Source organism: Numenius arquata, chromosome 1 (genome assembly GCF_964106895.1).
Source record: "Numenius arquata chromosome 1, bNumArq3.hap1.1, whole genome shotgun sequence".
Classification (NCBI taxonomy): domain Eukaryota; kingdom Metazoa; phylum Chordata; class Aves; order Charadriiformes; family Scolopacidae; genus Numenius; species Numenius arquata.
In genome coordinates, this window is record NC_133576.1 from 72,691,220 (window position 1) to 72,707,615 (window position 16,396).

Sequence of the window (16,396 nt, forward strand, 5' to 3'; positions counted from 1 at the left end):
TGTCATGTGCCTCCTATGGATAAATTTCAACAAGCTAGGCAGAGTCATGAGAATTTTCACCAAAATGCAAAAGGGCTAAAAAGACAATTTAATTTAACAGAAAATGAGGCTCGAGGCATTATCCAAGCCTGCCCGAAATGTGGGAGCCATGGCCCAGGAATAGGGTTAGGAGTGAACCCAAAAGGATTAAAGGCGTTAGAGTTGTGGCAGATGGATGTCACACATATCCCAGAGTTTGGTCGCTTGAAGTATGTACATGTGACCATTGATACATTTTCAAAAATGATCTGGGCAACCGCATTGCCCGGAGAAAAGGCACATCATGTATGTAAACGCTTGCTTGCTTTGCTGTATTAGGAGTGCCTGAATGCATTAAAACTGATAATGGGCCTGCTTATGTTAGCCAAAAGGTTAGAAAGTTCTTGCTAAGATGGGGAGTTGATCACACGACAGGGATCCCACATTCGCCTACGGGACAAGGATTAGTGGAACGCACTCATCAAGTGTTGAAGGACTATCTAGGTAAACAGAAGGGAGTAGAGACAGATGCTCAGCAAAGGCTACATCGTGTGCTCTTTACGTTGAACTTTCTCTGTCTCATGGGTGATCGAGAGGAACCGCCAGTGATGATTCACCATCAAAACCTTAAGTTCAATAGTACAACAATACTCCCGCAACTCAAAGTGATGTATAGAGATCCAGTCTCTGGAATTTGGTTGGGGCCTGTTCCTGTTATATTTAATGGTCGAGGTTATATGTGTGTCTCCACAGATTGCGGTCCAGTGTGGGTGCCTAGTCGAGCTGTAAAACCTGCTCTGACTCGACATGATCCGCCTGACAATCAAGATGTTCAAGATCCTGACCCTGGGGATATTGATTCCGGCGGTAATGACCCTCCACAAGATTGAACCTAGGGAAAACATGTGGGTCACCTGGGCGAATAAGACAGGACAACAAGCCTTTTGTCTATCGCTTGCCTCTGCTACAGAGCCTTTTCGGACATGTTTGATAGGAGTGCCTGGTTTTAAGGTAGAAGACTTTAGCAAGTATAGTAAGCAGAACTGTATTAATTCTCAGAGTGTTAGTAATTGTAGTGCCACGCTCCTTAATAGCCTGAATGTTACGCTGCCTTGGGACCCTCAAGAATTAGAACTGTTAGGATCAATGAGAATTGGAAATGCCTCCCAGAACTGGACTCAAACCTGCATATTTTTTGGAGGACCTGCCTTTACTGGCGTAAATTATTATCGATCATTTAATTGGACGGGGTGGACAAACGTCACTCCGAAAGCAAACTACTATGACTATAGACATAAAGGTGCATTTTGTGGCACAAATGACACATCAAAACAAGGATTGGGAGCCCTTGGGGTTGGAACAAAAGGGGAACAGCAAATTTGGAACAATGGCACCCCAAAAGCCTTGCCGCCAAACGTGTTTTTGATATGTGGTGACAGGGCATGGCAGGGAATTCCGAAAAATGCGATAGGTGGTCCATGTTATCTTGGCAAACTAACGTTATTAGCCCCAAATCAAAACTGGTGGAAAAATGTAACCAAGGGAGAAAATGCCGCACGTACAAAACGGGCGGTCACGGGTCTCCCACCAAATTGCAATGATGAAGTTACCTTACTCAATCCCACGGAGAGAGTGTTTTTATCCCTGTTTGTACCTGGGGCAGCAGCAGGCAGAGCTTTGAAGGAGATAGGACGGTTAGCTTGTTGGGCTGAAAAACAAGCTAAAGTCACCACTGAGGTAATAGAAACTCTGTTAGGAGATCAAAATAGCTTACGCCACGCAATTTTGCAGAATAGAGCGGCAATTGACTTTTTGCTATTAGCTCAAGGTCATGGTTGTGAGGATTTTGAAGGCATGTGCTATATGAATTTGTCCGATCACAGCGAATCAATTCATAAACAGTTGCAGTGGTTAAAAGAGCATGCAAACAAAATTCATCAAAACCATGGATTTTTAGATGGGTGGCTGACTAACTTGTTTGGGAATATGCCACAATGGTTAGTAGGCTTGCTTGTTGAAGGCTTGCGCATTATAATAACTCTTGTGATTATAGGTCTATGCTTATGTTTAGTGCTTAGTTGTATTAAGAGAGCTATGTTAAAAGTAGTAAACCAAGCCTGGATTGCTCAAAAACAAAAAGGGGGAATTGTGGAGGAATGGCTGAGTGAAAAAGGGCATGACTTGATTACAATGAGCAACCCAGTCTTTGATAGGGATGAAAGCCTGGAGGAGGCTGTGAACTGTCCTTGAGAAACAGAAGTATGAAGAAGTAGCTACATGATAAGTAAGTGATAAGCGGTACTGCCTCCAGGAGATAGAGAAACATCTGCTGCGCGTGGACAAGAGGTCCGCACTAATTGTGTGAGCGCTCTAGGCGCGTGAACAGAGACTGTAAGCCAATCGTATAATTGTTGCTAGCGCGTGCTCTGCTTGTCTGTCTTTATATACTCTGTGTGAACTTGAATAAAGTGAGAACGACCATACTCATATTGAGACTCATCGTTACTCCGGGTCCGTCTCCCACTCCGACAGTCAGCTACTCGGGAAACAGTAAAGCTTGCAAAATAGATATCTAAAGATATCTATTAGAAGATACTTATTATCTATCTACCTATCTAATATCTATTTTCTGAAGATATCTCTTAAACAGGAGTTAGAAAGGAGTGACTCTGTGATCCATTAAAATATGCCACAGAAATGTTGCAAAAGATGTAAGGCATGTAATTTGGTTGAACTCCATCCAATTTGTACTATGCAAGACTACAAGAAGAGAGTCTGAAGTGCTTGTAACAAACCTGTCATGACAGCATTAAGTATCAGAGGCACGTTAGAAAGCAATCTGAATGTGTTAAGGTTTTAACTACAGATAAGCTCTGAAAAATTGGACAAAAGACTCAACAACTAAGCCAAGTCTCCAATGGGAGACTCCATCAATTTCATCTGGTCAACACCAGTTGGCAAATACAGCCCAGAACCAGAACAGGCTATTTTGTTTGCAAGTAATATGTTTTTTGTTTTTCAACTATAGCATGAACTGTAACTGAACACCCTTAAAAGTACATTAAGTTAGAAAGAATTTACAATATTCTTGGAGACAGTAATTTCAGGAAGACAGACACTGTGCACATAAGATATGTGTGAACAGAAACTAACATCCTAAAGACAGAAAAATCCTAAATGCAAGAAAACTTAGGAGGAACAAGATGCTACATCACGTATTTTAGATGATAAATTGTAGTTCATCCTGTGGCAAAACACGAAAAGACATCTCCCACACTACATCTATATAAAACGGAAAGAAATAACTGGAGAATTAGAGTTTGTAACACATAGAAGACATTGATTGGATCATGCATCCATGTTCTCACAGCAGAATTTTAGTTCACTTCTTTAAACAGATTGCAAAGGAAAAATTGGAAGTGAAGATGCAAAGCAGAACATGCTGGAAACTGAACTCTGTATTTGCCTAAATACTTTCCAGCTTCAAGTACTTCCAGACAGTTGTACCTTAGCAAAAGGATGGAAACACTTTCCTGGCCAAGCTTTTCGACTTCCAGCAGCCTCCAAGCTGTTCATTCAATGGAGGAGTTAAGGATCAAAATGAAAGGTGATACAAATTTCATTTACTTTAATGACTGCTTTTCAAGGGCCTTGATCAAAATTTAAATGCCAAGGAATTGGAAATTTCTTGAAATTAAAAAAATTATTAATCTGGACAGACTGAATAATTTTGGACCACTGCAATTCTGTAGTTTCCACAGTCATGTTCCAAACTTTACATCTTCCTAAACAAACCAAAATAATGTAACAGTTACTATTTTAATAGCAACAAAATGCTCCAAAATGTATTTTAAAAAACAAACCAGATCTTCTGCAGGTTACTTATCAAATTTTGCTTTTACAAAAGGAAAGAAACCAAGTCAAATATTCATTCACCTATTTGGTGAGTAGAGATTTCAAGCTACTTTTTCCAAGTTTCAGTCTCTAAATGACAAATAGGAAGTAGAATACAGTAGAATATGTATTGTAATATAAAGCAGATGTAGAAGGAAATGAGTACAAATCTCTAATCAACACTCTAAACAAAGAGCTACTAAGATTTTGCCACACAAAAATCTTAAATACTCAGTTACACACCAGTACAAGTACTATTTGTATGAGTTTGGAAGTAGGACATACTTGCTTTTGATTTCCCATCACTTAACTTCAAAGTTGTACCACTGTGGAGTTTAGGACATGGTGAGAATCTGATCTAAATTCATAATTTTTTAGACAGCAATAGCAAATAATAACAGAACCTACTGCAAAGGAAGTATCATTGTGTATTCTCTATCACTAGTTTTTTTCAGTTTTGATTTCAATTTTTTCAAGTTACACACTTTGAAAAAAAACCAACACCAAAACCCCAGCAGAACAACAGCATTCAACCCTGCCAATGTCACAGCCTTTACAAGCACAAGACAATTCAGCAGCACTTCCGTTTCCTCAGGCTGAAATCATAAAAGGTATCAGAGTCCTCTTCAATGTGAATCCTCCCCCACCCTCTCTAGTCACTTTACCATTAATATACACAGCCCCACTGTGAAATTTATATTTTCGTGAAAATTAAAGGAAGGACATACCTGAAATTTCTCTTTTGGAATATTCCTTCGAGCTCCTTTTGCTAGAACAAGGGCTTCTTCCACCCTGTGGCTAGCTAGAAGATCTTGAATCTGTTTTTCCAAAGGTAGCGGCACCAAGATATACACACCCTTATTAGTAGCAACAATCACCTTTCCTAGACAGAGGAAACAGACATATTCAGTTTACATTCTCTACAGAAAAAACACATTTCAGAAATAAGCTTTAAGATTTACTATTCTAGATACAAGAACCTAAGCAGTGTTAACGTTTCAAAACTCATCTTTGTTGTTGCCATATTTACTAGATAGCGTAGTTTACCTGGAAATTGCACTTCATAAATACAGAGATAATAGTAAATTTATTTATTTACAGTAGATTTTATTTCATTCTGAGTAAATGAAACTGGCTATAATATCTCATGATGAAAGCTGTAAAAGCCACTGCCGAAGCAACTGCCCAGATTCCAGAGATCAGGGACTTTTAACTGCCAGGTATTTCTACAGGCTTACACTATAAAATTGTAAGTTGTACATCAAAGGTAGCAAGTAACATACAGTTCATAGTGCTAGAGTTTGCAGCCCTCCTGGAAAAAAAATACCAACGCAGTGTATTCCACACTTAAAAGTTATTAATTGAAGAATAGATCAAAAGACATTTTTGTATTTTTTGTTTAACAATTATTTATGAAATATCTCCTTTAAAATAGCCGTGTAAGATGTTTAAGAAAGGAATAGAAAAGAACAATTTTTAAGATGTTAGAACTTTGTCAGGATAGCCAGTGGACAAATACCTGTAGCTCACAAATACTGACCTGTAGCATTAAATTAACATTGCTCCTTTGAAAGAAATAATTAAGTTACAAGAAAAAGCTCTAACCCCACAGACTCCTACCCAACAATCCATTTGACAATTAGAGCACATTAAATGAGCATACATTTTGGAATTTTGGATGGCTGAAGTTTTCCTATCAGAGTCTGCAGGAATCTTATTGAGAAAGCATTTGCAATAAAAGTTTCAACAGTTAATGTGCTTCCTAGATACTTTGTTTAGAAAACCCAAACTAACATGACTGTGCCCACAGTGGTGGCTATTCCAGTATTACCAATACAAAAAAAGCATCCTTTTTAATACCTTCAAAGTCCTGTAGAATGTGACCTTCTTTAAAAGGCAGGGTTTGCTTTTGCTGCTGGTCCAGCATACTGTGCACTGTAATGAACTCATCATCAAGAGCAACCACATAAGGGAAGCACAAAGCTGCTCCAATCACGTTCTCTGACCAGTGCACTGGGGCACGCTGTGAAATCCCATCTACAGTTGCAAACATGCCTACAAAAAGGAAGAAAAAAAGCCTGAGGCTCGTGCTAGTTGAAGACTGTTGTTTTCCCAACACAAAGCACGGGTACCAAGGTACAGAAATAGAAAGTCTCAGAAGAACAGGTGGCATCACAACAGCACATCATGGCTTCCTGGACCTTATAGACCTGTTGGTTAGTTCAGTTCAAAAGTTGTGTTTTTTTTTTTTCTCCTTCTTCCTCATTCACCACAAAAACAGACACCACCAAAAACTGAAGAGAGAGGAATACTGAAAGAAACTAGCAAGAATTATTCAAGTTTAGTAAGTTTCAGATTTTTTTTATAAGAATTAAGCCAAGTAGCTGAAATTTATTTCAAAACACTAATATTTAGTGAGACCCAGCATTCAAACAACACTGCCTTCGTAGAAGCTGCAGACTTGCACTGCCTGACCTATCTGGTAATACAGCCATATTTGTTCCTTGTAGTGGCAAATGTCTAAAAAGCATTTTAGTTGACAGACAATAATTTACTTCTTCATTTTTGCTACAGCAAAATTTTTTACAGAACAAGGGTCCGGCTCCTTGAGATAAGTGAGGCACCCTGTGAGTCATCTGTGTTCCATCATTTGAAAAAAATGCTGTCTTGAAAATAACCACATTGAATCTTCAGTTAATTTGGGTTTTTCTTTGCCACTATCTTTCCTCCTGTCTATTCTGAACTCCTTCCTTCTCCTAGTTTAACAGAAGTTTGACTTCCTTTTGGATCACATGCCACTGGTTCTATTTATGCTACTTGGTATTCCCTAATTCTTCCTGAGACATTAATTGGAGAAAAACTCCAGTCAAAGTTTTCAAACCTAGTTCAGTAACACTTGGCCAGCTGAGTCATACTGAAGCACTATGTAAAATTCTGTTCTAAACATGAATGTATACCCCCTTAAAACCAGTATTCTCATGCCATTAGAAAGACATGCCCATGAAAATTGTTCTTTGGCAGGAATGAGCCACTTGACAGCTGATAGAGTAAGTCTGATCTCTAAAGGACAGAGGAGATTAAAAGATTATGTTATTCAATTTACAAAAATCTCTTCCAAACAGAGGATAATGAGGTAAGGGTAGCTGGGGGGTGGGATTAAAAAAAAAAAAAAAAAAAAAAAAGGAAAAACAGAAGGTTGTAGATTTTTACAGAAGTACAATGTAGAGACTAAGCTTCTGGACTGGATCCTTTCTAGCAGCTTTGAAATAATCAGCCCTTTCCCCTGACTAAGGGTGCAACACAAAATAAGACTTTCACATCTGACTTAGCACATAATGCTATTTGCCTTTACACTATACTGATCAGCTTTTCAGTCAGAGCACCTTACCAAAAATACTTTTTTTGGGCATATTATATAATTCCCGATTTCCTCTGAAGATCTTGTTGATATTCTTACTGATCGGAATGGAATTTTACGCCAGGCAGACTGCACTATCCATTTTTAGTGCGTTTCAGCTCTTACTCTGTGCTATAATGCCATTTCAAAAAGTGGGAGAAAATTTCAGTTAAATACATACTAACCAGAAGTAAACTCAGGGCTAGTTATATTTGAAGTATTAATTCTTAGAATTTTTTATTTCTCTGACATTCTTAAAAAATATTATAAAAACCTGATTTTAAAAGTTTTTCCTTTTTTTTTTTTTTTTTTTGACGACAGAGCTCTTTTTTAGGTAATTTTAAAAAATCCTTTATGGAAGTGAAATGGTATGCAGAGCAATGTGCAGTACTTTTCCAAGTTAATGTATCTTTACGTCCCTCTACTCTCAGCAGCTACAGCTTCTGTTGTAGAATGATGCATGTTCTGTCTTCATCTAGCTCTCACCTAAGGATAACAGTAAACATGACAGCTACAATCAGAAACCATGGCCTTTTTATAGTACAAGAATGTGTTTGATGAAGCCAGTAATCAATTCTGTATTAAAAATGCATATGTTATCCAAAGGCTACAAGAGTTACCCAAAACACAGCTACACTGTTTTCAGCACCAACAGATCTAGAAATTTACAGAATCATAAAATAACTGAAGTCAGAAAGGGTTTCTGAAGGACATCCAATCCAGTCCCTCCCACTCAAAGCCGGACCAACTTAGATCAGGTTACTCAGGACTTTGTGCAATATACTGTAGATTTTGTTTATTTGTTTGTTTTAAAACAAAAGGCTTCTTAATGAAAATATCTGTAAAAATTTAAATAAAACTTCTTTTTTGTTACTATTATTACTTGTTTAAAAATGAATATGAAAATTTTCAGTTATCATACAAGTTGACAGCACAAGGAACACTGCCAGTGGGTGAAAACAACACGGGAACATGCTGGTTACTACCGACTACCCTGATTTATGCAGTGTCATCAGCTATGAGAAAAGGCACTGCATAACCTTCTATGAATCATTCTGCTTAGTACCTGTGTGCTTGTTATAATTATAAGGCTCAGTTCTCCAACTCCATTTGTAGTCTACTCAATCACTACACAACTGTTCAAACCAACCACCACTGAAAAGATCTTGTTATGGAAAAGCAAAAGAAATAAACTAAAAATTAGGTATTTAAAATTTCTATTTTTTTTTTCAAAATCATTAAAGCCATGGAATAGTTGAAGCAAGAAGGAATCTCTGGAGACCTGTCTAGTCCAACTTCCCTGCTCAAAGCAGGGTCAACTAGAATAGGTTGCTCAAGATCTCACCCAGTCAGGTTTTGAGTATGTTTGAGAGCAGAGACTCCACATCCTCTCCAACACCTGTTTCCTGGTTTGACCACCATCACAATGAGGAATTTGTTGTATTATGTTTACATAGAACTTCCTACATTTCAGTTAGTATCAACTGTTCCATGACCCAACCCTTCTCTACTGAGAGCAGGTTTTCCTTGCTCCAGATTTCCCCACTGGTCCTAGGGACTGAGGATTCCTGAAGGAAGATCATACCAGTAACAACTGAGGTAAAGAAGGCATTAAGCGCCTCAGCCTTTTCCATGTCCTTTGGCACCAAGTTCCCCACTCCATTCATCAGTAAGCATCCATTAGCCTTCCTTTGCTGCTGATATGCTTGTTTGCTCTTTTTGTTGCCCTTCATGGGGATCAGCAGAGTCAATGCCAGATGGACTTTGGTCTCCCTAACCCCATCCCCACATGCTTGGACAGTGTCTCTATATTCCTTTCAGGTCACCTGGCCCCGCTGTCATCTCATTTGATTCCTTTCTGTATTTGAGTTTGGTCAAGAGCTGCTTGTTCATTAATGCAGGCCTTCTGCTGCATTTGCTTGTTTTCCTGCTCATTGGGATGGACCACTCTTGAACTTGGAGGAGGTAGTCCTTCTCTCGAGGACCATATCCCGTGGGATTCTTTTAAGCAGGATCCTGAACAAACCAAAGTCTGCTGTCCAGGCTGCGATCTTTTTGCCTCATCCCCTTCTCTCAGGATCCTGAGCTTTACCGTCTCATGGACACTGGAGCAAGGCTGCTCCCCTAACATTCACATCCCTAACCAGGTTCCACAAAGCACATTCCCTCATCAGCTTCTCAGTCATCTGTGTCAAGAAATTAACACCAATGCACTCCAGAAATCTCCCAGACTGCTTGTGCCCTGCTATGCTGCCCCTCTAGCAGGTACTGGAGTGGTTCAAGTGCCCCCTAAAAACCAGGGCCAGCAAATATAGGTTTGTTCCTGTTATCTGAAGAAGGCCTCACCTATGTTTTCTTCCTGATAAGGTGGTCTATAGCAGACATTCACCACAATGTCAGCCATGTTACTCTGCCCTCTAATCCTAATCCATAAATTCTCAGCTGCCTCCTCCTTTGTCCCAAGGAACACCACCACACCTCCTGCTGCTCTCATGTAATGGGTAACCCCTACCTCAGCTGTTAACACACAGCTGTGCTGATTTCCCAGAAAAAGTGAGAGCCCTTTCACCATCACGTTGTTTTGCACACTTGTTTGTGTACATATGCCTGAAGTGGGAACCTCTTCAGCCCTGTTTGTTGATTACAAAGTCTTTCATCCACATCAATCTGAGTTGGCCAACTCAGCCTACAACCACCATTCCTAGCTTAAATCCTCCTCAGCAGGTTGCTCAGCCTGTTGGCAAAAACACCTTTGCCTCACTTGGCCTGGTGGATCCCATCTCTTCCTTACATAAGGAACCATAGTTATAAAAGCCAAATCCCTTGTCACCACAAGCTGTGCAACCAGTTGGTGACCTGCACGATCCACCCACTCCTCCTCACGTTGTTCTTCCTCACTAATTCCTCCTGGTGCTACTGCATTGTACAGGCTCAGATGGTTTGTTGGACAGAGCTTCCAGCTTCTCATCTACTACCAGAACACTGAACATATTCTATAGATGCAGACCTGCAGGCAGAGAAAAAGGGCTCTTCTTTCTATGAGAAGTCACACGTTTCCAGACTTTGCCATCACAAAACAAGCAGAGACTCAGCCTGCCCTTCCCTCAGAACAGCTTGGGGTTCAGGGTCATGTCTGGGTTCTGGAGAAGATTCTTTTCCTTTTTGTCATCCCTGATGCCATACACTGTGCTGACCTTGTCCTGCATCTCCTTTACTTGGCAACACAAAGTCTGAACAAGGCACACATCTCTTGCAGGCAAGGACAAAATTTCTCCCTGCCCCAGACTCAGCAAGAGGCACCAGGCGCTCCCTTCAGGTCAAGACCTGAAGAGCTGCACTGTCCCTTGGGAGCTCAGTCTGAGTCGAGGCCTCTGATGTTTTGGGGTAGTTGCTCCAGCTGGTGCTAGAAAGTGTACCCTGTGCCAATATACAACAACTGTTCACTGAAATTTTAAAAACTTAAAGTTTCTTTACAGCAGGAAATACTATCAGAAACATGCAACAAGAGCTTCATGAAATGAAAAACTCAATTTTGGTAAGCATAGTTTTATACATTGTCAGAAAGAACTGCTTTTCAATTCTGAATGAACTAATCACTGGACAGAATGAAGGTGCATCAAAAATGAAGTTCCTCCTCCCTTTGAAAGAACAAGCTATATACTAATTGCAAGTACAGCTGACAATGTAGTGAATGGCTAAGTCTATGCATCAACTATGAACAATTCTAACAAGCAGTTTTAAATGCAAAGAGTCCAGGTAACGAAAAAGGTTACATACCCGAGAAACTCAAAGATGTTTCACTTTATGATTACTGTTTCAAGCAGTTGCTTTCTGCCATTCTAAATTCCAGTCTTAACTCAAAAGCAAATTAATCTAGATAAATGTCACTTCAAACACTACAAAGCCAAATACAGTAAAGCAGAATACATTCACCTCAGTGAAACGGGCTGAATTTAGCATAGATGCTCTACCAAGTGCCAAACAAACATGTCCTAACCAATAAGATACACAAAAGAAAATCAAAATTAGAACTGAAGATTTACATCAAGCTTTTTCAAGTCCTTTCACTTAACAGCAGAGGCCTACCTCAAATGCCAAGATTTAGAATGCTTAGATGTTATAAATGCGCTCAACAACTTCACAACTTCAAAAAGAAGGGTTAAAGACACTAAGAATTTTACCAAGGAAGAGGAACAAGATGGATAATACTAATCAAAACAACAGTGGGGAGGGAATAGAGAACAGACGATTAAAAAAAAAACCCACAAGATGAATTAGGGAAGGAAAATCTATACATTTCATAGTAAGCAGTCTTTGTAAGGTATCTGAGTTAGTACAAGGTAGATTTTGCCTCTATTATGGGAAAAAGGGAATGGCTAGATCTGCAGAAGTGCATTTGCTTAAGATATTATATATCTGAAATTTTAACTCTAGGACAATCTACTTACACAAGGATGATGGATTTTATGAGTAAAGGTCTTACTGTATAGCTCTCTTCTAGGACATCAGTTAAAAATCAAAAGTCAGAATAAAAATTCTGCTTTTTGACTAAATACAATTATGATTTTGAAAGCGTACCCTAAATCTTCTTAAATCAAAAAAAGAAATGAACAGGTTGAACAGAATTTGGTTTGACATTCCTAAGAAGATACATAGAGATTAAATTAAGAATGGGATCTCCTTAGAAACATGTCAAAAGGGAATACTTTCAGTCAATTCAGGTATTTTAACTTTCATAGCACTACTAAAATGGTCAATGTCCACCAATACGTGTCCATGTTTAAAGCAACTAACAGTTTGAATAAGAAGTGGCAACCAAAATGACTTAGAAAAGCCCTACATCTGAAAAAACAAGTTCATTTCGGAACATCTGTAATTTGCATAAACTGATATTCTAACGAGTCTCTATTTCTTTCAAGAAAAACTACTGAGTTGATGTACATCTCACATTCTAGTCACAAGACAAAACTTCAATGTAAACAAGTGACTCCACATTTGCTTTTCTTTGGAATTCATATTAAAAACCCAAACCCCATACAGATCCTTGAATTAAGGGCCTAAATATTTGTGATCTGTGTGTCATAATATTCCTAATGTGTCAGGGAAGATACATAAAGCACATTTCCTTAATGGAGAGTCATATGGCAAACAGCATGAAAGCATTCTGCCTATGGTCTGTCAGCTCTGGGATATTGCAGCTTTCCAAAAAAAGCTCAAGATTACTGACCTCACAGCATATTGTTGATTTAGACAGATTACAGCAGCAGTAGCCCTTACAACCGGTTTTGCAATACTTACACTATCATTTTCTATAATACAGAGGTGAAAAATACTATGAAATATTGAGCAAACAGGAGCACAAAACCTGGGTAGTATCTGACAACATCTACAGTTAGGACAGAGGTTACTTCTACAGGAGTTAGGATACAGTTTACTCCCACTAACATTTCTTACTAGCACTGTAGTACAACATACCTACTTGTTAATCTGTTGCAATCTATAAAATGGACTTCGTATGAACTCCTTTTAATAGCAAATGAGGAAAAAATTAACTCGTCTACACTAATTTAACAATTTTATAGCAACACAGGGCTCCTCAAACCCAGTCCGGCTAGTCACTACAGCGAGGCTATCAGCTTCTGTAGTTTCACATGGTACCAACCAAGTTTTTTTTACTCTGGGCTACAACATACTACTACTGTTAGCTGTCTATACAGGAATAAAGCTTTCTACAGACGTGATTACAATACAAACAATCAGATTTTTATGCACTAAAAGAGTAGGAGAGTTATAGTAATACTTAGTGCCAAAAACTTACCATCTACATTTTTATCTCAGTGTTCCAGTATAGCCCTGTGAAGAATATTATCATTACTGTGCACAACACTTAGTTAGTCAAGCTTTGCTTCCCAAACTGAGAGAAATTAAGAGGGAGAAGTTAAAAAAATTGCAAAAAAATTAAAATCCTTAGTCTCACCTAGGCCTCCGGGGCCAGCCAACAGAAACTCTTGTCTGCCTATCCTTTTCACAATTGGTCGTTTCTCATCACTGCAATAAGGAAATAGATCCTGGGAGACGCCAGTATTATAATTCAAAATTATATACTGTGTAGTAAGTGCAAGACATAAGTAATAACCATCTACAGCCACAGCACAGGGTTGCTCTGGAGTAAACACTTCCTTTACTATCTGGACTCTGTCTTCAAACACCATGAACATTTGAATGGTCCGCCGCTTGACCGAGATAATGCAGACTTCCACACAGAAAGGATCCCCGCTCACAGGGTTTTCATTTACTGCAAACGTCACTGCTCCTTTGATTCTAGCACCAGTGGGGACAGGTTCCAAGTTCATCATGTTAACTAGTGTTATTGTGTTGTCGCAAAGGACGAGAAGCCTGGTGAGAGCAGAGGCTGCTTTCAACTCACTCACGGGCTTCTTCAAGCCTAGGTATTTATGCAGTTGTTTGGTGGCAGCAAAAGTTATTTTTCCAGCTGTTGATATCTTCTCATCCAACAGAAAGTGATAGATAAAGCAGTCATTGGTTCCAATATAAAGGTTCTTGCCGCAACACTCAATGCATTCAATGTTGATGTAATTTTTGTCTCCCATTAACATCTCCCGCTCAACAGCAGAAACAAGCTTGAAAGCTTTAACACTCATTGTGTCTTCCGGGTGATCTGATAAAGAGAAAAAAGCCACTATTTACCGCCATGCACATAACCGAACATCAGAGGTAGCAATTTAACATTCACCAATACAAAAACTTCATTGTTGCATTTTTTTAATAGTCTATATTCTATTTCTAACCCGATTGCACAAGCCAGAATGAGTGCATTACTAACCATAGAAATGAAACAAATTGTATCCTTCCACTTCAAGTCTATTCTGAAGCAGATTCACACCACCACTCAGCTATTTTGAAGTGATGCTTTCTCCACAAGTAACCAGCATATTACTGGCTCTCTCAGACACTTTGGCACTACAAGTGGTTTCCTGCTAGTACTTAGCGATTTATAAACCTGTCACGTAAAGTTTTGTCACCTGTACATGAAAATATACATGCTTCAGCTCTCAGATTTCTGAAGAAGCCATAAGGCATTTAGAGCTACAAGTTAACATGTTGCTTTACACCCAATTTAGGTCTATTAGTAGATGGTCTCTTAGCAAAATATCATAGGCATATTCCCTTTTTAAGACATACTTTACATTCCTTACTCTCCAGCAATCAGAAATTTGTAACTTCCAAGCCACTTAAGTAATAATTTACACAAGGTATCATCCAGCTCATAATAAAAGCTGTAGGCTTGGTCTGGTTTTGGTGGGGTGTGGGGTTTTTTGGGAGGGTTGGTTTTGTTTTTTTGCTTTTTTAAAAAAATAATATCTGTTTACTCAGTGCTACTTATACATTCTCTGTATTGGACTTTATGCACCAGCAATTATAAGGCACATTCACAAAGACAATTTGGAAGCATGATCCATAAAACATTCATTAAGCTCAAGATGCAATATCACTGAAATTAAAAGAGTTTCTGCTCATTAATATCACAACCATTCCAAAAGACTGTCTTTAAGTGCTAAGCAGCACTTCTGATCTTCATATTCTGCAAACTATACCTCCCTTTTTACAATCAAGCACTGTCAATGGACAGATGCAATTTACAAAGCAATTAACAGTGTTTCAAAACCATCCCTGTAATTTTACTGCACTCCAGACTTGTGTTATTTTTATAAGAAGCCAGCAGACAACTGTGCTCAACACTCCAAAGAAGGACAAATGAGAAATTGCTGACTTTGTTTAATCACCTTTCAGTTTGTCATGACTGGTCTGTAACAACCACTTAGCCAACACAGGGGAAGACACAAGACTAAACATCTTGAACAGATTTGAGAAGTAACATACAATTACTTCTAGTCCACATGTACAATGGAGATATAAAACATCAAGTGAAATTTCTGTGGACCAGAGAGATCAACAAAATGCTCTTATGAACAAACGGGAAACTAAACAAAGTCAAAAGGAATTTAGTTTCAAATTATTACATCTAAGAAAAACCCTTTGCTTTTGCAACAAAACATCGAAAACCATGGCAAAAGTTTCCAAAACTGAGTGAGAAAAGGTAAGGTATACAACTCACAAGTAACCACTAAATAAAATTGCATCAAACTAGGAATATAGCCAGAAGCAAAGCCTGCTACAAAGAGATTGTAGTGATCTTTTATGCCAAGAACTTCCTATTTTTTTCAGAAGTTAAATAGATTTTAGTTTGGGCTTCCACAACATTTTCAAATTGCATCCTCATCTGGGGGATGAATTAGAGTTCTGACTTTCAACAAAAAAACCCAAACCCAGAAAGTACTAAAGAAATAGCCTAAGGTAAAATGATAATGCAAGTCTCTAGCAACACAACCATGCTATCCTCCAACATTATCAAAGGAAACACAGTGCGTTTAAATTAAAGAGGGCTGCCCAAAGGTCGACTGCCAAAAAAAACCCCAACCATTTTAGAAGCCTGTGTGTAGCCCGAACTGATACGCTATCAGAGCGACCGGGCAGCTTTCATACCTGAAGTTGTCAACGACTTAACATTCCTGTAGCCCAAGGTGAAAAAGTTAAAGCATACCATTGGGAGAACTACTGAATTTTGCTCTTCACCAAGATGTAATAAAAACCTCCAAAAAACTTACAGTATGGAAGTAGATGAAAAGTAAAAGCATAAAAGAAATCAAAATAGATACATAGTATTCCTAAGGCATCAAAGGAAAAAAAAAAAAGAAATCCCTGAACAGAAAGAACAAAAAATACAACATAGTGCTACATAAGTCTGGTAGCAAAGAAATTAAAACATTTATGCTAGGCAAAAGTTGTGAAAAAGCTTCTAAGAGCAACCAATGTCAACACACATAATCTTCGTGTGATTTTTTTTACATTTATTTTGTTCTCATTTATAAGAGCTTAGGGGCCTATGCACACTGCAAAGAAACAGGTCCTGCAGAACATGCTGTCCCTCTAAAGTGCAAGAGGCCGCCTCAGAGTTACAAACACAAGTCAGTAGGCCACTTTGTACATGTTTAGACCTCTGAAAAA

The 16,396-nt window shown here is 38.7% G+C and overlaps 1 protein-coding gene across 1 annotated transcript in view; it reads right to left on the reverse strand.

Annotated features, from left to right (window-relative positions):
- Positions 1-13,971, reverse strand: part of TGFBRAP1 (transforming growth factor beta receptor associated protein 1) — a 35,346-nt gene extending 21,375 nt beyond the window's left edge. Inside the window, exons 1-3 of the mRNA XM_074152068.1 lie at positions 13,287-13,971; positions 5,773-5,967; positions 4,641-4,795 (exon numbers count right to left, since the gene is read on the reverse strand). Of these exons, the coding sequence (XP_074008169.1) occupies positions 4,641-4,795; positions 5,773-5,967; positions 13,287-13,971 (1,035 nt within the window). The remainder of the gene's footprint in view (positions 1-4,640; positions 4,796-5,772; positions 5,968-13,286) is intronic.
- Positions 13,972-16,396: the final 2,425 nt, after the last annotated feature.